General features: G+C 38.7%; 2 protein-coding genes and 2 pseudogenes across 7 annotated transcripts; all 4 read left to right on the top strand.

The window, feature by feature from the left end:
* Positions 1 to 7,157: 7,157 nt before the first annotated feature.
* Positions 7,158 to 14,137, top strand: LOC104705328 (K(+) efflux antiporter 2, chloroplastic). 4 transcript variants are annotated; one of them, XM_010421315.3, is made up of 20 exons: positions 7,158 to 9,239; positions 9,329 to 9,500; positions 9,595 to 9,685; positions 9,872 to 10,008; positions 10,112 to 10,171; positions 10,284 to 10,403; positions 10,598 to 10,666; positions 10,752 to 10,817; positions 11,057 to 11,146; positions 11,366 to 11,470; positions 11,569 to 11,697; positions 11,875 to 12,084; positions 12,354 to 12,503; positions 12,740 to 12,793; positions 12,919 to 12,977; positions 13,069 to 13,135; positions 13,222 to 13,398; positions 13,493 to 13,549; positions 13,657 to 13,731; positions 13,806 to 14,137. In XM_010421315.3, exons 1-20 carry the CDS (start codon positions 7,720 to 7,722, stop codon positions 13,929 to 13,931), a joined length of 3,534 nt encoding a protein of 1,177 aa, XP_010419617.1. In that variant the 5' UTR covers positions 7,158 to 7,719; the 3' UTR covers positions 13,932 to 14,137. The 4 variants fall into 4 exon arrangements, 1 of the variants encoding a protein (XP_010419617.1); XR_015563110.1 differs by having other exon boundaries at positions 7,403 to 9,239; positions 10,933 to 11,146; XR_015563112.1 differs by lacking the exons at positions 12,354 to 12,503; positions 12,740 to 12,793; positions 12,919 to 12,977; ... (3 more) ...; positions 13,657 to 13,731; positions 13,806 to 14,137 and having other exon boundaries at positions 7,403 to 9,239; positions 9,786 to 10,008; positions 11,875 to 12,011.
* A 280-nt stretch (positions 14,138 to 14,417) lies between these two features.
* LOC104705325 (bifunctional protein FolD 4, chloroplastic) lies at positions 14,418 to 16,504 on the top strand. Its single transcript, XM_010421313.3, has 5 exons — positions 14,418 to 14,960; positions 15,126 to 15,451; positions 15,540 to 15,776; positions 15,859 to 16,026; positions 16,134 to 16,504. Exons 1-5 carry the CDS (start codon positions 14,780 to 14,782, stop codon positions 16,302 to 16,304), a joined length of 1,083 nt encoding a protein of 360 aa, XP_010419615.2. The 5' UTR covers positions 14,418 to 14,779; the 3' UTR covers positions 16,305 to 16,504.
* Positions 16,505 to 17,466: 962 nt separating this feature from the next.
* Positions 17,467 to 18,125, top strand: LOC104709052 (UDP-D-xylose:L-fucose alpha-1,3-D-xylosyltransferase MGP4 pseudogene; annotated as a pseudogene). Its single transcript, XR_015563249.1, has one exon. The product of XR_015563249.1 is annotated as a UDP-D-xylose:L-fucose alpha-1,3-D-xylosyltransferase MGP4 pseudogene (transcript).
* A 26-nt stretch (positions 18,126 to 18,151) lies between these two features.
* Positions 18,152 to 20,477, top strand: LOC147939554 (UDP-D-xylose:L-fucose alpha-1,3-D-xylosyltransferase MGP4-like; annotated as a pseudogene). The gene is made up of 8 exons (XR_015564456.1): positions 18,152 to 18,212; positions 18,312 to 18,409; positions 18,503 to 18,712; positions 19,111 to 19,398; positions 19,491 to 19,533; positions 19,615 to 19,654; positions 19,825 to 20,051; positions 20,137 to 20,477. The product of XR_015564456.1 is annotated as a UDP-D-xylose:L-fucose alpha-1,3-D-xylosyltransferase MGP4-like (transcript).
* Positions 20,478 to 20,481: the final 4 nt, after the last annotated feature.

Below are 20,481 nucleotides of genomic sequence, written 5' to 3'. Positions count from 1 at the left end.
GCTGAAGAAGTTGAGACATTTGAGCCAAAGCTAGAGACTACAAAAGAAGATGTCAACTATGTGTATGGAGCTGGGTATCAAAATCAGAGATTTGGTCAGAAGAATTCATTCTCAGGAAATCCAAACAACAACTTCACTAGGAACTATGGTTCTTCTTCTTACCAACCCCTCCCTCCACCCAATTCAGAGAGCAAGATGGAATCAATGATTGGACAGATTTTGGAAGGTCAACAGAAGTTAACAGTAGACTTCAATAGGTAGATTGATTCTGTATACACTGAGCTGATTGGCAAATTTGAAGCATTAAACATTCATGTCAAGAAGCTGGAGAATCAAGTGATTCAGACTGCTGGGTCTGTTAAAAGACAAGAAGAATTTCTTTCTAGAAGAAGAGAGATGAACCCCAAGCATGCTTGTAATGCCATTTTGGTGAAGGAAGTAGACGATGATGCGGTAGTGGGTGTTGCATTGACCGATACACATCAGCATCGATCGATGCAACCACCATCTAACGTCGATCAATGCACCACCATTGTCGATCGACACACCTCACGACCAGCTCTGGTTTCTCCTCAAGTTCCACCTGCTTCAGAGCAAGCTTATAAGCCTAAGGTTCCTTTTCCTAAGCCTAGGAGGTCTAAGCAGGAGATTGAAGAAGCTAGATGCAAATCTATGATGGATAAGGTGATGATAGAGATGCCTTTGATTGATGCAGTCAAGTTTTCTCCTGGGATTAAGCGGTATGTGAAGTGGATGGTCACCAATGATTTGAGTGCTGAGGAAAAGCACTGCTTACAAAGGATGTCAGCTCAATTCTGTCGAAGCAGCCTCCACAGAGGAAGAAGGATAAGAAGCAGGAGTTGGTTGTCTCAGAGGAAGTAAGTGCAGTGATTCAAAGTAGGATTGCAGAGAAGTTACCAGATCCTGGAAGCTTTGTACTTGATTGTTCTATCTCTGCAGCACGGTTTGCTCACTCTCTTTGCGATCTTTGTTCTAGTATTAACTTGATGCCACATTCTGTTGCTGTGAGACTTGGGATGACAGATTTCAAGCCAACTAAGATCTCTCTTATCTTAGCTGATCGATCCAGAAGGATTCGTGAAGGTGTCTTAGAAGATATTCCAATCAAGATTGGAGATTGTATGATTCCCAATGACTTTGTGGTGCTGAAGTATGACAAAGAGCCTAGTGATCCCCTCATCTTAGGACGCTCTTTCTTGGCTACAACTGGTGCCATCATTGATGTTAAGAAGGGACACATAACTCTGAATGTAGATGATTTGGTTATGAACTTTGAGATGGACAAACTGAGAAGGGCTCCCACTATTGATGGTCAAACATTTTCTGTGGAGGTTGCTTCTAATGATGATCCGCTAATAGAGCTTTATGGAGACATTACTGCTGGGTATGTCAAAGAGATGGAGACTGTTGAGAAAGTGAGTAAGCAAGCTGTTAAGCTTGAAGATTGGAGTGGAGATCATCTAATCAGTACTAGAGACCATGATGAGGTTCTGATCCATGACAAGTTGCTGGTAGATGACGTTTTTGTAATGGAAACACAGATTGTTGAGGAAAGTTACAGAATTGTTGAAGACACACGCGTTGCAGGCTCAACATCGATCGATACAGCTGTTGCATCGATCGACACACCTTTCAGAATTAGTTCGTACTTGTCCAAAACCGAACATTCTCGAGTTGATTCTTTAGCTGCAAGTCCTAGACCAGTTGTCAAGCTGAAATCTCACCATTCCACAGTCCAGAAGCCACAGGTAAGGCCAAGGTATGCATCTCCTTCACCCAAACCTTCTCTTATCATCAATAAGACTTTCAAAGGCACAAAAACTGTTTTGCAGTTAACCAAGCCACGAGATTATTGTAGAGCGCTTGTTTCTTCTATTTATGATTTTGCTGGACATAAACGAAAGCCACCCATGCCTCAGTCCCGCCCTGGTCCTGTTCCTCACATCCTTGGCAGATCTCATGCACCTAAAGCTTATACACCACCTTGGATGAAGAGGCCATTCTCTCGGAAGCATTCATTGCCATGTTCCGATCCATCAGATGCCTGAGATCCGACACTGTCAAGCTAATGACTGAAAACAAGCGCTTAGTGGGAGGCAACCCACTCATAGGTTTTTCTTTTCCACTTTGAGTCACTTTTATTCTTGCTTTGAGTCAGTTTGAATTTGTATTGAATTATGAACTTCTATCTATCATGTTGCGTTTGTTTGAGTGATTTTTAGTAGTGCTAACATCCAAGGAATGAGAAAAACACAAATTAATCGCAGCTAACTTAGGAGTAATGTTCGAACTCTCTGCATCTGCAGACTGCATCGACCGACACACCATCAGCATCGGTCGACACAGAACATCCGGATTGGTAACACGATTTTGTTCACAATTTCAATACTTATTCGTTTTTGTTTATTTTTTCTCGCCAATCTCTTACTTGATAACACTGGGGACAATGTTGTTTAAGTCTGGGAAAGGCAGTTACTAACTACGTTTTTGTTTTTGAGCGTCAGTTCCGAAAAAAAAAAAATTTATTGAGTCAAAAATTTTGTTGGGAACTATGATTTTTCTTTTAGTTTACTGCCTTGGTTGATTAATGCTGCAGATTGAATCCAAAATCCGACTAATGAAAAATCCAAAGTTGACCAGTAAACTAGAGACATCCAAATTTCCAACCGAATCCACAAAAGCCTGAGGTAATTTATGCGTTTTTCTTTTTACCTCATCAAGGAGATTGATGTTCATAGAGCTTGACTCCTTGTTCATACCTGATAAGTAAGATTTCAAAAGAAAAAAATTGGTACTCTTCTCCCTTATTTAAAGTTTGAAATAATCTTCCTAAGAGAATTTTATTCAAAAAAAAAAAACAAACAAAGCAAAGCTCTAAGGAAGATGAAATAGAATAAATCTGGGGGAGAGAAAGAGTACCACATGTGGTAAAAGATATGTCTTGCTTGTTATGGTATAGTACGGGAATGAGTCTAGAAGGTTCTTGACATTGACCAAATTGATGAGACCCACCGATGAAGGCTTAATGGAGGAAGTAGTGAAATTTGGTTTGAATTTGGGATGCTATGAATGTCAACGGAGAAGTACATGGTGGTTCGATTTGGATTTATCTGCTAAGCGTATGGATTATGGTTTGGATGATCATGACAGTACTTTAAAAAGAAATTAGTTCCTGCGTTTTCAAACCTCTTTTACAGGTCTAAGTTTATATTTTGCTTGAGGGCAAGCAAATGCTAAGTCTGGGGGAGTTGATATATCATGGTTTTTAGGTGTTTTTAGCCATGATATAAGTCTTATTTAGAGAGTCTTTTTGTTATTTTTAGTGTCTTTTGAGTTTTTATAGGATTTAGCATGGATAGAAGCATAATGGAGCTAAATATGAGGAATTGGAGCATAATCAAGCATTGAGGCTGAACTACGAAGTTGGGAGACTAGTTCAAGAGTAAGCATCGATCGATGCTTCATATGTGTCGATCGATGCAGTGTCCACAAGACAAATCAGAAGTTTTCCCACAAGTTTTGAAGATTTACAAAACTGCTCTAAAGTTTTCCATATTTACATCATTAGTCCCTTGACGTGTTTTAGGAATATATATAAGATTTTTATGGTCATTGTTTAGACCTAAGCTTTATTTTTCTGCAACCTTTAAAGAGAAATCTCTGAGAGATTTTTAGAGAGTTTTTGGAGAGAAGAATCAAGACTCTTTCAGAGAAAATTCAGAACTCCTTTTCTTCTTGCTTTAATCTCTTAATGCTATCTATTTTATTCATGATTTGTGTTCTTGCAATTATGTCTGAGTAGATCTGCTTGTTAGGTTTAGGGTTTTTCATTAGGGATTACATGGATTGTTAGATTGATTAATTGTTTGGATTCATTATCTTTCTTGTTCTTCACCATAAGTTGTTCTTAATGCTAGATCTTTGATTAGTCATCTGGATTTAGATCTTAGGATTATTGATTGATATGAGAATATAATTTATTTTCCTGATAAAAACCTTTGGTGAATTACTTTTTGCAAAAAGATTTGAATTAGCGATTTTGTGAACTTATCTAAACTTGATTTAATTGTTGGTTTTTAACTTGAATTTTGCAAAGAGATTTGGATTTTCGGATTTTAAAACTTAGATAATATTTGCAGTGAGAACTAATTTATTTTACAATTGTGTTTAGAGTTCAAGAACGGTGCTTAATTATTGAATCCTGCTTACTTAATTAACTAATCTGATTTTCCATGATTTCCTGAGAATTTCCCTAGGAATAGCGTTTCATCATTCTAAATTTACAACTCTTTTATTTTCTGTTTTTGCATTGCTATTTAAATTACAATTTTGGTTTAGCATAATTAAAAGATTATTAAATATATTGTGTGATCTAGAGTCCTTGTAGATACGATCCCTAAGTACTACAGTGATCTCTTAATTTGAGAGAGTAGCTCAGGGTTAAATTTGAGCATATCACCAAGCCATCAATGGACTAATTAAGGAGCTGTGCAAGAAGCAAGAAGACGTGGCTCAAACCATTTGGACGATGCTCACAACTCAAGGTGCTCGGTAAAGGGTTAAGTGTTGCTTATGCACTCTTTTTCCCTTGTCAAGTTTTGTCCCATTGGATTTTTTTGACAAGGTTTTTAATGAGGCCTAAGTGACACTTTCAAGCCCCCTTTGCCAGCCAAAGTCGTGGTCCAAGGCCCATTACAAAGCCTTGACCCATTTTCTCTATCTCTTTTGCATATAATGTTTTTGTAATTTTCTAGACATTGTGCATGAGCTTGCATGAGTGAGGACTCTTGCATGACCTTCCCCTCTCTCCTCTTCTCCTTCGTCCCCCTTCTCCTATATAAAGACAATGTAGTTCTCATTTTCTAATCATCAAACATTTCAATCAAAAACCTTCTTTCTACTTGTTTGATCAGAGAAGTGTGTAGTATCTTCTCAACTTGTTTACTTCTTAGTGTGTCATATCTAAGTTGTATCCATGTCTATAGTCTAAGAGATCTCCATCTCTCTTAGAAGTACACTTCGTTCTCCCCTTCAATCCGCCGCAATTCGACCTATTCACCTTCTCCACCGTTCATCGCTCCATTCCGCTGCATCTTCAACCCATTCATCTTCATCAATTCGTTCATCCCTCTTCAAGACCTTGAAAAGTGTGTCCTTGGGCATAGATCCTCATCCAGGAGTCTATCAAGTGTCAAGGATTTGGGCAAGGATTTGGGCATTATGCAGCGAGTGTTCCAACAAAAGAATCATGGTCATTAGAGATAATGGCGAAGTAGAATCTGAAGAAGAGCGTTCAGAAAATGACTCTTTGGAAGAGGGTTTGGAAGCCCCCACTAAAGGAGAGTTGCTTGTTGCGAGGAGATCTTTGAGTGTTCTTACTAAGGCTGAGGAGAAAACGCAAAGGCAAAACTTGTTTCACACACGATGCTTGGTCAAAGATAAGGTATGTAGTTTAATTATTGATGGTGGTAGTTGTACTAATGTTGCAAGCAGGACTATGGTTGAGAAGCTTGGCTTAGAAGTGCTTAAACATCCGAGACCATATGCGCTCCAATGGCTTAATGAAGAGGGTGAGATGTCCGTCAAGGAGCAAGTCAAGGTGCCATTTTCAATTGGTAAGTATCACGACGAGGTCATGTGCGACATCCTACGATGGACTCTAGCCACATTCTTCTTGGACGTCCATGTCACTCAGATCGACAAGTTGTCCACGATGGCTTCACTAATCGACACACCTTCGAACACAATGGCTGAAAGACGACTCTCATTCCAATGACTCCGCATGAAGTCTATCTAGATCAGCTAAGCATGAAACAGCGAGCCACCAAACCAACCGAACCAATCGATACCAAGGGTAAGAACAAGGTAAGTCATAATAGTTTACTCTTTGTTTACAAAGAAACTCTTGCTTGTTCAACTAACCCCGAACCGGTGCTACCGAGTAAGATTGAGTTGGTTTTGCAAGAATAGAAGGACGTGTTTCCGGAAGACAGTCCCATTGGTTTACCGCCCATCTGAGGGATCGAGCATCAACCCAACCGAAACAAAGGAACTCGAGAGACAAGTGAATGAGCTTATGGACAAAGGACATATTCGAGAAAGCATAAGTCCATGTGCCATTCCGGTGTTACTAGTACAAAAGAAAGATGGGAGCTGGCGAATGCGCGTGGACTGCCGAGCCATCAATAATATTGCATGTTCTTCCCCTCTCTCCTCTTCTCCTTCGTCCCTCTTCTCCTATATAAAGACAATGTAGTTCTCATTTTCTAATCGTCAAACATTTCAATCAAAAACCTTCTTTCTACTTGTTTGATCAGAGAAGTGCGTAGTATCTTCTCAACTTGTTTACTTCTTAGTGTGTCATATCTAAGTTATATCCAAGCCTTTAATCAAAAAGATCTCCATCTCTCTTAGAAGTATACTTCGTTCTCCCCTTCAGTCCGCTGCAATTCCACCTCTTCACATTCTCTGCCGTTCATCTCTCCATTCCGCTGCATCTTCAATCCATTCATCTTCATCAATTCGTTCATCCCTCTTCAAGACCTTGCAAAGTGTGTCCTTAGGCATAAATCCTCATCTAGGAGTCTATCAATAAAAGAGCTCAAAAACAAAACAAAATATCAGGCCAGTAACAAATTTTATTTTGTTTTTATTTTCATACAAAAATTCACAAAAAATGGTTTAAAAACAAAAAAATGTATAAAAGTATATTACTAAAAATCTCTCTAATAAAGATTTGTATTAGAGAGGAGAGAAAAAATTGTCTACTTCTCAAATATCTTTATATAACTGCCTACTTATCAAATTATTGTATGAGAAACTGCCTTCCTTCCTATTTAAGTCTTATAATAACTCTCTTACACTAACGAATGGGGGTGATGGCGTGCTCTTTTTAGTCTAAAAACACGATCATCCCAATCCTATGATAAAAAAATCAGGTCATACGTGGGAGAATATAACAACGGTAATAAAGTAAAAATCTTGGTCAAAAGGAAAAAAAATGAAAACATTTGTGGGCCGGACGAGGAGAATGTGTAAGGCCCAAAAAAGGAAAACGACTCTACGACTTCGGAGAAGGTCGCCAAGCGTACGGTCGCTCCCTCCTCAAAGAACAACGTCGTTCGCATTTTTTAATTAATAAATCCAAAATCGTCTCACAAATATTAAAAACACACACTGGGAAAAGGTCTTGGTCACACGCGCCTCCCAAGTCAGTGGGAAACTAAACCACCCACCTCAACTAACCAAGTCCCTAAACGAGGTTAAACGTAGTCGTTGATTCGAACAGCGTGTACATATTATGCGCCTAATGCGAGTAGGGGCAAGAGAGTTGGTGGTATATTCACGGCATATTATACGTGTACGAATTGAATCTCTAGGCAATGAATGGGTATTTTCGTAACTTTCTTACAAAAAATCCTACCACGACTGGTTTTGGCACTGGCCAACGAAAAAAAAAAAAAAAAGGAAAGTGAGAGAGTTGAACGGAAAATCTGAAGACCGCCGAGAGAAAATACTGTTGAAACGGAACTCTTCAGGAGAGATACGTTTCGTTTCTTTACCATAATCACTACTCGATTCTCACTCTCTCTCTCTCTCTCGGCCATTGATTCTTCTCTTCATCATCAGCTTAAGCCTCGACGCTCTCTTTCTTTATGATCGGTCAGTCTCTCGTTCTCTCCGTCTTTGTTCAGTGATATGGATTTTGCTTGTAGCGTTCAGCGGCGGGGTATGTTTCATGGCGGTGTTGATTTCGCGAGTTACTGCTCGCCTAATCGAACGGTTACTCCTAAACTGTGTCCCAAAGGACTCGGCGGCACTAGATTTTGGGATCCGACGGTTGATTCTAAGGTTCGCTCTGCTAGTCGATTAAAAAGAAATGTATCACATCGTGGTCCTTTGACTTTGAATGCTGGTTTCACTGGAAGATTCTACGGTCATTTGCTTCCTAGGAAACCAAAAAATGTTCCGCTGGGATTTAGGTTACTTTGTCAAGGTAATGATTCTGTAGGAGATATGGCTGGGAACGACCGGAATTTGGAATTCGCTGAAGGTAGTGATGACATGGAGGTTACGTTTTCTATTGAAGAAAAGGAGACGAGAGAGCAAGATTCTACACCTACTTTGGAGGAACTCAGGGATCTACTGAATAAGGCAACTAAAGAATTGGAAGTTGCTAGTCTCAACAGTACCATGTTTGAGGAAAAGGCTCAGAAGATATCGGAGGTAGCAATAGCACTCAAGGATGAAGCTGCCAGTGCGTGGAATGATGTAAACCTAACCCTTAATGTGGTTCAAGAGACGGTTGATGAAGAGTGTGTTGCTAAAGAAGCTGTTCAGAAGGCTACTATGGCATTATCTATGGCTGAAGCAAGGCTGCAGGTTGCACTGGAATCGCTAGAAGTACAAGTGTACGACACTTTAGAAGTTTCTGAAGAGAGTAAGGCTAGAGATGGTGTTAAAGATAAAGAGGAAGCTCTTTTATCTGCCAAGGACGACATTAAAGAGTGCCAAGAAAATTTAGCAAGTTGCGAGGACCAACTCAGGCGTTTGCAAATTAAGAAGGACGAGCTGCAGAGAGAAGTGGACAGATTGAATGAGGCTTCTGAGAGGGCACAGATCAGCGCATTGAAAGCCGAGGAGGATGTCGCAAATATCATGGTACTGGCCGAACAGGCTGTGGCGTTTGAGCTTGAGGCTACTCAACGTGTGAATGATGCAGAGATTGCTTTGCAGAGAGCAGAGAAGTCTCTTTTTGGTTCTCAAACTCAAGAAACAACCCAGGGCAAGTTGCTGGATGGAAAAAGTACTGTTCTAAATGAGGATGAAGTCTTGAGTGAAATTGTTGATGTAAGCCATCAAGCGGAAAGAGACTTATCAGTAGATGGAGTTCCATCAGATGGTGTGACCCAGTCTTATGAGTCAGATAATGAGAACGGAAAGCCAACTGCAGATTTTGTTAAAGAGGTTGAGGCAGAAGCAGAGAAGTCAAAGACTGTTGTTCAGACAAAAAAACAGGATGTGCAGAAAGATCTGCCAAGAGAGAGTTCATCTCTTAATGGTACCAAGACATCATTGAAGAAATCCTCCCGTTTCTTTCCTGCATCTTTCTTCTCTTCCAATGGCGATGGAACTGAGACAGTATTTGAGAGTCTGGTTGACTCTGTGAAACAGCAGTGGCCCAAACTAATTCTTGGATTTGCACTTCTTGGGGCAGGGTTAGTTTGTTACTCATTGTTTTGTAGAATTATGTTAAACCATTAACTTTTGTCTGTTTTTTAATTGCAAGTTTTCTGATTCATTCCAGAGTGACAATCTATTCCAACGGAGTAGGAAGGAACAATCAGCTACCACAACAGACAAATATTGTCAGCATTAGCGCAGACGAGGTCTCCTCCAGCACAAAACCTCTGATCCGGCAGATGCAGAAACTTCCAAAGAGAATAAAGAAACTACTTGAGATGTTCCCTCATCAAGAGGTATAAGTGGTCATAGAGGAAATGTACTCTTTCACAAGTCCCATACAAATCTCATGGAATTTAACTTGCTGCCTCCAACTTCAATAACACTTAGGTTAATGAGGAGGAAGCTTCCCTTCTCGATGTGGTGTGGTTACTGCTTGCAAGCGTCATATTCGTGCCTCTATTTCAGAAAATTCCTGGAGGTAATGTAATATAATCATATTTCAATTATTGTATTTTAACCCCCATATTTTTTTTCCTACTTGTTTCACTTGGACTCGTACTATTCATTGTTATTATCAGACAGACCATTTCAGTTCTGGTGCCGCAATCATAATGCATAGAGATTTATATCTTATCTTGTTGGTTTCATCTGCTGCAATCTATAGGCAGCCCTGTTCTTGGGTATTTGGCGGCAGGAATTTTGATTGGTCCTTATGGCCTCTCAATAATTCGTAATGTGCATGGAACCAAGGCCATTGCAGAATTTGGAGTTGTCTTCTTGCTTTTCAACATTGGCCTTGAGGTGAACTTCAGTATTTGAAATATTTTTTATGTTGTTCCTTTTTCCCTTGATATGTGCTTGGAGGAGACAAGAGCCAATTATTTATATTTTCTTTGTTTTACAGCTCTCTGTTGAAAGACTTAGTTCCATGAAGAAATATGTTTTTGGATTAGGCTCTGCGCAGGTAATCTACGACTCTCTTTCATTGTGTTTTTTCCAGCTACAATGCTTGCCTGCTTCTGTGTATATTGCTGTATTTTAATCCTTTAATCTGGTTTTTGATTGTTGTAATCCAGGTTCTGGTAACGGCAGCAGTAATTGGTTTGATCACACACTATGTTGCTGGTCAGGCTGGTCCAGCGGCAATAGTAATTGGAAATGGCCTCGCATTGTCTTCTACTGCTGTTGTTCTTCAGGTAAAATTCAGTCACATTCTTCCTAATTTGCACTAATTTATTTTAGGTGAACCTGATACTGTGTTCTTGGGAAGACAACCAAGAATTTTTCTTAATTTACGTTTTAAAAAAGATAATGTTTGCTAGATTCAATTAGCTTTTCATGCGATTTAGCTACCAATTGTTTGAACTGAGACAATGTACTCGGTTTCCAGGTTTTACAAGAACGAGGTGAGAGCACCTCAAGACATGGACGAGCTACATTTTCGGTCTTGCTTTTTCAGGTTTGTTCAGAACAAAAAGTTGTTAATGCGCTTGTATAATTACTATTACGCTACGTAACTCTGGTCAATCTGTTGGTCTTCACAGGATCTGGCTGTGGTCGTGTTACTAATTCTCATCCCACTTATTTCACCTAATTCATCTAAAGGAGGGGTAAGCTTAGCTTTGGCTTTTCCCTTTTTTTTCTTTTTATATATCCATTTGTGTTGTGTTTATTGTGATGTAATGGCAGACAGCTTAAGTTTAATATTCCCTCTGCTCTTTGAAGGAAATACCCATGGTCATGTGTTGCTAGCATTTGTTGAAAACTGCTATTGTGTTGCATTTTTCTCAAGGAAGCCTAGAAATTATTCCGTAAGAAGAGAATGCTAAGTTCTAACTGCTTTTCTCAGATTGGATTTCAAGCCATTGCTGAAGCTCTTGGACTTGCTGCAATCAAGGCAGCAGTAGCTATTACTGCCATAATTGCTGGTGGTCGTCTCGTAAGTCTCAGTTGTTTTCCAGTTTCTCTTTTTGAGACTCTAAATATCTGAATAAGTTAATAACAAAAGAGAGAGCCGGATAAAAGATGAAATAACATTAGATTGTCTAAAAAATGGGTTTGCATGAACTTATAATGAAACTCCATAGCTAACGCTGCTCATGATGTTGTGCTAATTCATAGCTTTACAATGCATTGACCGCTTTTGTGGCACACACAGCTTCTGCGGCCGATCTACAAGCAAATTGCAGAGAACAGAAATGCTGAGATATTCTCCGCCAATACACTTCTCGTTATCCTTGGGACTAGTTTACTGACAGCTAGGGTATGAACTCTGTTTTCCTTGTTGGTGCTTGGCATTCTCGTATATTCTGCCATGTCTTTTGTTTCGTTAATGCAGCTTTTTTTCTTTCCTTAAATTAGGCGGGACTTTCCATGGCATTAGGAGCGTTTTTGGCTGGTCTACTCCTTGCAGAGACTGAATTTTCCTTGCAAGTGGAATCAGATATTGCTCCATATCGTGGTCTTCTTTTGGGACTCTTCTTCATGACGGTAATTTTTGAACTATGTCTTGAAAATAGCTAAATTGATTAATGAACTGGTTTAGGGAATATATAGGATATAGAATGTGTTATGACCTATTCCCTAATATGCTCTTGTAAGTGTTTTCAGTTCTGAGTACAGTTATTCTCGTTCATGAAACTAACGGGACGAACTGTGTAATTTTAGGTTGGCATGTCCATTGATCCAAAACTTCTTCTCGCCAACTTCCCTGTCATAATGGGGACCTTAGGACTCTTATTAGTGGGCAAGACTATATTAGTGGCGATCATCGGTAAACTGTTTGGCATTTCAATTATATCAGCCGTGAGGGTCGGTCTACTTCTGGCTCCAGGTGGAGAGTTCGCGTTTGTTGCTTTTGGAGAAGCTGTCAATCAGGTTTGTTATATATATGATGATTTCATTTTTGCTTTTCTCAATGGGTTTAGTAATTGCAATGTTGCATGGAAACTAGATGGGTTGTTTTTGATGCTTCCCATCTATTATCTTTGGGAAAGTTAAGCTCACATCATGATGCTAGCAGTTTTTATTTGTTTATAATTTTTCATTCAGATAAAAACTAGAAAACGATATTGCCATGTTTCATGGACAGAGGTTTCCGTTCTACTTTATTCCCATGTTTAAGGCTTGATTGGTGTTTCCTCCAGGGTATAATGACTTCGCAGCTATCTTCGTTGCTGTTTCTCGTCGTGGGAATATCAATGGCTCTTACGCCTTGGTTAGCTGCCGGCGGCCAATTAATTGCGTCTAAATTTGAGTTACAAGATGTTCGAAGTTTATTACCTGTTGAAAGCGAGGTACTCCTTCACAACACTTGTAAATAAATATTTTTTCACCATTTTGAGCATCGTTTGTAAAATTAAAACAATAAGGCCATACTTATTGTTGCAAAATCATATAGATAAATAAGACCATACTTGACCTTAGCATCCTTCTGAAGCTTATGCATTCTTTGGTTGAAAAAACCATTACAAGGTTAGTAAAGATGACTGGTGATGACTGGTCGTTTTCTTTTGTCTGAATTTATTTGCAGACGGATGATTTACAGGGCCACATCATTATTTGCGGATTTGGACGAATTGGTCAGGTCGGTATCATTATCTAAGCTCTTTGAGAAAACAAAACTTCTCGAGAAGGATAGATAGTTTGATTTAGAGACTGCTAGGTGTTATATAATTAAATTCGTATTGACCCCTGCTTTCTGCTACGCAGATAATTGCTCAGCTTCTTTCAGAAAGACTTATCCCATTTGTTGCCCTCGATGTCAGCAGGTAACATGACATTTTTTGCATTGTGTTATTTAATGTATATAAACAGCATTTGATTTGTCTCATTTCGCACCACAAAATTCCTATTTTACAGTGATAGAGTAGCAATTGGTCGTTCCCTAGATCTACCAGTTTATTTTGGAGACGCTGGTAGTAGAGAGGTACGAGTAGAAAGCCAGTGAAACTAATCAATTGTACAGCCACCCATCATCCAAATTTTTTGACTTTGTTTTACTTGTACGTGCAGGTACTCCACAAAATTGGGGCTGAGAGAGCATGTGCTGCGGCTATTGCTCTAGACACACCTGGAGCAAATTACAGGTGTGTCTGGGCTCTCAGCAAATATTTCCCCAATGTCAAAACCTTTGTTCGTGCACATGACGTTGATCATGGCCTCAATCTTGAAAAAGCCGGCGCCACCGCTGTAATATCTTTATAACTCTTCTTCTCTTTATATTATTAGTTATTACACAAGTTTTTCAATGTAGACTGATTAGACTCGACCCAAAAAAATTTAGGTTGTTCCGGAGACGCTGGAGCCAAGTCTACAGTTGGCAGCTGCTGTTCTTGCACAGGTACAAGAGGTTCTTCGTCATGCACATGACGTTGATCATGGCCTCAAGAGATTCTTCTTGTAGTCAAAGATGAGATCAATTGTTAACCTTGTCAGCTTCTTTTTCAGGCCAAATTACCGACGTCAGAAATTGCAGCAACGATCAACGAGTTCAGATCTCGTCACTTGTCTGAACTAGCCGAGGTATGTTTTTGTCTATAAGAAAAAAACTAGATTACTTCTTAATGTCAAGTTTAATGGATTCCATGATGGTACAGCTATGTGAGGCAAGTGGAAGCTCCCTAGGCTACGGGTTCTCCAGAGGTACGAGCAAACCAAAATCACCATCACCACCTGATACGTCTGACGATAACCAGATTATTGAAGGCACACTTGCAATCTAACCTTTTTTCTCCCGTATGGTAAGACCACATGTTTCAACTTCTTTTGCTTAAAACTGTACAGAAACCAAATCCTTATTTTGAAGAATCGTAGTGGAGAAAAAGTAACAAACTCTCAAATTTTGATGGGATGATGTGTTGAAATTTCTCTAGTTTCTTTTCCTGTCAGGGAAAAACAAAACAAAAGGAAATAAGATTTGTATTCAACATTGGTCTAATATGTGAATGTATCTCTCGTATCCGACATCATTTCTTTGTACCTCGATACCACTCTTGACTCGATCCGATCCGTCGAGCTCGTGTGGAACTACTTTAGACCACAACATATTTGAGTGGACCGTAGTTGTACAAACTTGTACTATTGATTAGTGAAAAATAAACATGATAATCTTAAGAATCGAAAAGATGATTAATCAAATAAAAAAAAAGCTACAACATACCTTGGTAAAAAAAAAAAAAAAAAAAGCTACAACATACAACATAGGTACACTAAATTATTATTTTGCCCAAAAAAAAACATTAATTACACTCTTGGATTTATTTTTTTAAAAAGTAAACAGTCTTTGACTGGTATAAGAAAACCGGAAAATTCAAGTAAATTCAACAAACCGGTTTGAGATTTGAAGTTTAAACCCTATTGAAGCGTGAAATTAATTGGAAGAAACCAAACCCTAGTTAGTAGTCTCCGACGAAGTCATTTTCTTCTTCTTCTTCAATTCATCGTTTCTTCTCTCTACCGAATTTGAAAGGAATCTTCCTAGTCTTCTGTCTCCATCACTACCTTCTTCTAATTCACCTCAGAGTTCGAAGCCACGACGAGCAGACTAGTGTTCTGTTTGCCTTGTAAAAAAATGGCGTCGATGATGTTTACCGACTGCTCCTCCTCCATGACGTCGCGTCTCTTCCATTTGAACCGCCGCAACGGTACTTCCCTCCTCCGTCAATGCGTCGGCCAACTCCGCTTTCAGACCACTGCTTCTGGCCGTGGCTGCATTCGCTCCTCCTCATCTTCTCCCATTTCTGCCATTTCCGGTAATTATTAAACCCTTTGAACACGGAACTGAACTTGGCATCGATTGGAAAATTGTAAATTCCACTTTAATTGGGTGTTGTTGACAATTAGGCTGTTGTTTCCCTGGAAAATTGTGTTTCTTTAGCCTCTCGTCGGAATCATAAATTTTGGTTTTTCTCTAACAGCTGAGACAAAATCAGAGGGTACCGCAACTGTAATTGATGGAAAGGCTGTGGCAAAAAAGATTAGAGATGAGATCACAATCGAAGTTTCAAGAATGAAGGAATCGATTGGTGTGGTTCCTGGTTTAGCAGTCATCCTTGTTGGGGACAGAAAGGATTCTGCCACTTATGTGAGGAACAAGAAGAAAGCTTGTGACTCTGTTGGAATTAAATCGTTTGAAGTTTGTCTCGCTGAAGATTCATCAGAAGAGGAGGTGTTGAGATCTGTCTCGGGCTTCAACGATGATCCTTCTGTCCATGGAATCCTTGTTCAGTTGCCTCTCCCATCGGTAAACATATTAAAGTCTTATGATCATATTCATAACTTAAAAGAATAGACAAGTGAATTACAATAGTGTTTTTGGGATGTTTGTGCAGCATATGGATGAGCAGAACATATTGAATGCGGTTAGTATAGAGAAAGACGTTGACGGATTCCACCCGCTAAATATTGGACGCCTTGCTATGCGTGGAAGAGAACCCTTATTTGTTCCGTGTACTCCCAAAGGATGCATTGAGTTATTGCATAGATACAACATTGGCATCAAAGGAAAAAGAGCGGTTGTTATCGGAAGGAGTAACATTGTTGGTATGCCAGCTGCTCTGTTACTCCAGGTAATGATGAAACCTTCTGAAAGATGCCATTTTGGGATTGGTTATATTTTCAGTCTTTATTGATGTATTATGTTAATTCTAGAGAGAAGATGCAACTGTTACCATCATCCACTCAAGAACCAAGAACCCTGAAGAAATCACAAGAGAAGCTGATATTATTATCTCAGCTGTTGGACAAGCAAACATGGTCAGAGGAAGCTGGATAAAACCGGGAGCAGTCATCATTGATGTCGGGATCAATCCTGTTGAGGTGAGTGGACAATTTTGACATATGGTAATGGCGTAATTCAGTTATCTAATGGATTTCGAGTTAACCAGTATGCGACTTTCATATATGTACATCATATGAACCTGCAGGATTCAAGTGCTGCCCGTGGCTATCGATTGGTTGGAGACATTTGCTATGAGGAGGCTAGCAAAGTTGCATCAGCCATCACTCCTGTTCCTGGTGGTGTAGGACCAATGACCATAGCCATGCTTCTATCCAACACTTTTACATCGGCTAAGAGGATTCACAACTTCCAGTGACCTTACAAGAAGATTACTGGCTTTTAAAGAATAAATAAATCTTACTCTGTTTTTGGTAGCCCATTTGGTTTGCTTTGGTCTTTTTTGTTCTATGAAACAAAACATGTAGTTTTAAGTCACATAGATTGATTGTTTTAACATTGTCTGTCTGTTCTTCTTATTTGATCCAGAACTAATTAAAATTTATCTAGAACACAAAATAATTAACTAATATATGGTAATTAAAATTTATCCAGAACACAAAATAATTAACTAATATATGGTAATTAATTTTGTTAACTAAAAGGTAGAATACAAAATGTACTTCAAAAATGTTAATATAGATAATTTAATAAAATAAAAAATCTTAAATCTAAATTTTAAAATATTAACTGTAACATTATTTATAATTTTTTAAATTATAAAATCTAAATTCTAACCATTATTTTATAAATCCAAACCGATATATAAATTTTTCTAATTATTAAATCTAAATGCTAACCACTCATTTATAAACTCAAACCAAAATATAATTTTGTTTTTTAAAACCAAAATTCTAATTCTCGTTTATTAACTCAAACATGAATAATTTCATTTAATTGTAAAATATAAACTCTAAACGCAAGACGATATATAATTTTCTTAATAAAAGTGTACAAACTTTGTTTCCTTAATTATGATTTATTGTTTAAATATTATATGACAAGGTATATTGTTGTATTTGGATTTGATAATCAAGGAAGGTGAATAAGAGGGTGGTAGAGCATATTGATTCAGTGGTAAAATATATTTTTTTTGGAGGTAATGTAAATGGTATAGATTTGTAAAACATGTAAACATATATGATGCACCAGGAGTGAACTTTGGTATCCCCAAAAGTTGGGTGAACCCTGAAGCTGTGTTCAAAGAGGTTGGGGTTTGTGAAGGATCTTGTGCTGAGTTGACTGTGTCCATGATGATGAGCAATCTTTTGGATGCAACAAATTCTGACAATTTGTTGAGAGAGAGAGAGAGGAGGAATAAGTTGATTGTGAGCTTTGTTTTTGTTTGTGTTTTGAATAAGATTGAGACTTGATAAGATTAAGATGACTGTGTGCTTTGTTTTGCGTTTTCAAAGGTAATTTATCAAAAATTGCATTTGGATTAACCAGGGAAATCACACTTGATTCCCGGTTTACCTAAACCAAACTATATTACCATGACCATCCCAACAGTTTTTCGATTGGCGCAGCAACAGTTCCTTCACCAGCGTCCAATCCAAAACCCATTCACAAACCCGTTCTCGTCCTCTCCTCTTTCTAATTCATCAGCCTCGAACCGTCCAATCTCACTCTTCAGCCGCAACGGTCTCCTCCTCTTACTCGCTCTCCTCGTTATCCTCGGCGTATTCTTACCCTGGGCTGGATCTCCTTTATTCCCGTTTCCAAACAGGCTCTCTTCTTCTCAATCCAGATGGCGCGACTATACCCTCTTTCAAGCCGCCAAGTTCGTCGCTAAGAACGGTACCGTGATCGTCTGCGCCGTGAGCTATCCTTACTTGCCTTTTCTCAACAACTGGTTGATTAGTGTTTCTAGACAGAAGCATCAGGATCAAGTCCTCGTCATCGCTGAGGATTACGCTACTCTCTACAAGGTTAACGATAAGTGGTATTCTTAGCTTTCAGTTCATGAAATCTAGCTGAAAATGACTTAGAAATTAGGATTTTGCGTATGCTAATTTAGCGAAATATGAGATTTGGATAGACATTTGTTCGTTGGATTAGCTAATTTTATGTCACTGATTGCTCGAATCATACATAAGTTTGTTTAGTGTTCCTGATGTTTCGGTTTTGAGCTGTGTTTAGTACCTCCGTGCGTGGCTGAATCCTATGAATAACAAAAAAGATGTTCAACTTGTGGATGTAAGAGTAGCTGCCAGTTTTGGTCCAAGTTGAATATTTACGTGTCCCTGTTTCTGTATCTGGTAATCTATGTTTATGCTAAGAGCTTGTATTGCCGCAACATCTTTTGCATAAAATTTCGAGTTAGGTTACAGTGTCATGTACAACGATGGTCTGGTTTCAAGATCCGTTTCAGTATTTGGAGGGAAAGCACACGATGCATACTTTATGGATGATATGACTGCAGTATGTTCATTCTCTCATGCATCTCCTTCATCAATGGCATTGACTTAGTTAGTGTATTTATTATAATCTTCTTGATTATGGTTCCATATTTAGCCGTTGGATCACTCTCACGCTTTACCACCTCCGGGTAAAAAGGGGAGGACTTATATATGTAGCTGTATGGTTTTCTTGCGTCCCACTAATGGCGCAAAACTTCTCATGAAGAAATGGATCGAGAAACTTCAAACCCAACCTTGGTCCAGAGCTAACAAAAGCAAATGATCAGCCTGGTTTTAACTGGCACTTAACAAAACAGCTAATCAGGTATGTTCCTTCCTGCTAGGTCCTTTACTTCTTACTAGTTCCACAACAAAACAGTAACTTTATGTGTACTGGTCTCTAGCTTTTATACACTGTTATTGAAGCTTAAAATCTCAAAAAGACTGAACCGTTTGATACTTTGAGATTCCACTTTATCTTAACCTTAGCTACTCATAACTCAAATCTACTTAGGAATGTTTAACTACTATAGGCCTTTTTTTTACTCAGGGTTTAATGATACACTCAGGGTTTAATGATATCAAAGCTTAATAAAAACTCAAAAGAATGTGGACCTATTAGTACTCCTTGGGATGTTCAGTTACAATGTTGCTCCAATCTCAAAGGTAAGACCAATTTGTTTGTACTCATTCTCTACTCTTTTTGTGATCTCTGTTCTGCAGGTGGATCTCTACTTGCTTTCTCAGGCAGCTTTCCCAACAGGAAGGATTGTTGGAGACAAAAATAATTCTACAACTTATGTGAGGAACAAGTAGAGAGCTTGTGACTCCATTGGAATTAAATCTTTCGAAATTCGCCTTGCTGAAGATGGATTCATCGAAAGAAGAGTTGTTGAAATCTGTCTCAGGATTCAACGATGATCTTTCTGTCCATGGAATCCAAGGAAAAAAAAAGCAGTTGTTACTGGAAGGAGTGACATTGTTGGTATGCCAACTGCTCTGTTACTGCAGGTAATGATGATACCTTCTGAAAGATACTATATGAGTGGTTGGGACATGCGATCATTAGTTACATTTTTTGTGTTTTTTTTTGTAAAATGTAGATGGAGGATGCAACCGTTAGCATGGGAAAGGATTTCATTGAAGGTATATGTTTCTTTAACGAGTTTCGGTTACTAGCTAGGGGTCTCTGTTGCTGACTTGGCTGAAACTATGGAATTCGTGCAGGAGATGTTACTGACCAAGGCCCCGGGATACTGCATCCAAGGTAAATTTAAGTTCATCTCTGTTTGTTTAATTTATAGCTGTTGCATACTTGCATTTATTTGTATTGCACGCTGACAAAATGATGATACTTTACACTTTATAGCTGATTTAGTTTCTACTGACTTGACTCAGAAAGAAATCCTGGTTTTTGTCCCTATAACTTATATATAGGAGGAAGAACCCCTTGAGAAAATGGAGGAATTGGCAACATATTAGTGCTGTTTCGAAACTGAGGATGCAAATAGAAACAACGAGTTTACTATTTTAGTTAGGGGATTGGATACTTCCCTTACCAGAGATGAGATCAAGAGCGCATTGAGGAAACAGTTTGAGTCATGGAGATTTGAAGTCATAAGGGTTTTTGTTCCCATAAAGTGTCTAACCGGTGATCGCTTAGGGTTTGCTTGTTCCTGATCTCTAATATTTTTTTCTTTACCTCAATATTAACTTTAAGATTGACCCTTGTGTTACTTCTCTTTACAGTTTTGCTCTCATTGATGTGGATGATGAACAAAGGGCTTTAAAACTAGGTTACAAGGGAGGATGGAATCTTTATCTTAAGCTGGCTATATATCCACCGGAAAACCACAACTTTCCCAACTTTAGCGGCTGTCAACATTGTGGTTCTTCTATAGGCCCCATAAAATGTTGGTCGCTCTGCTACTTGTTTTATTCACCAGATGATAGTTTTCTAACTCGCTCTGTTTGAATTCCGTGGTTTGAATTTATGAGACCATGAAATATGAAGAATTTGCTTCAGCTTCCTGAGCGCAGAGAACAGTGCTGTAGATATATAGTATTATTAACTACACCTTTCTCATGAATCTT

This window comes from Camelina sativa, chromosome 8 (assembly GCF_030686135.1).
Source record: "Camelina sativa cultivar CO46 ecotype springtype chromosome 8, ASM3068613v1".
Taxonomy (NCBI): Eukaryota; Viridiplantae; Streptophyta; class Magnoliopsida; order Brassicales; family Brassicaceae; genus Camelina; species Camelina sativa.
Note: the sequence above shows the minus strand (reverse complement) of the source record. Positions and strands in the feature narration are given on the sequence as shown.

Coding starts and splice junctions, on each gene's coding strand:
- LOC104705328 (XM_010421315.3), top strand. CDS start 7,720: ATGGATTTTGCTTGTAGCGTTCAGCGGCGGGGTATGTTTCATGGCGGT. Junction 10,667..10,751: donor TTTCGGTCTTGCTTTTTCAG/GTTTGTTCAGAA, acceptor TGGTCTTCACAG/GATCTGGCTGTGGTCGTGTT. Junction 10,818..11,056: donor CTAATTCATCTAAAGGAGGG/GTAAGCTTAGCT, acceptor TGCTTTTCTCAG/ATTGGATTTCAAGCCATTGC.
- LOC104705325 (XM_010421313.3), top strand. CDS start 14,780: ATGGCGTCGATGATGTTTACCGACTGCTCCTCCTCCATGACGTCGCGT. Junction 14,961..15,125: donor TCCCATTTCTGCCATTTCCG/GTAATTATTAAA, acceptor TTTCTCTAACAG/CTGAGACAAAATCAGAGGGT. Junction 15,777..15,858: donor CAGCTGCTCTGTTACTCCAG/GTAATGATGAAA, acceptor TGTTAATTCTAG/AGAGAAGATGCAACTGTTAC.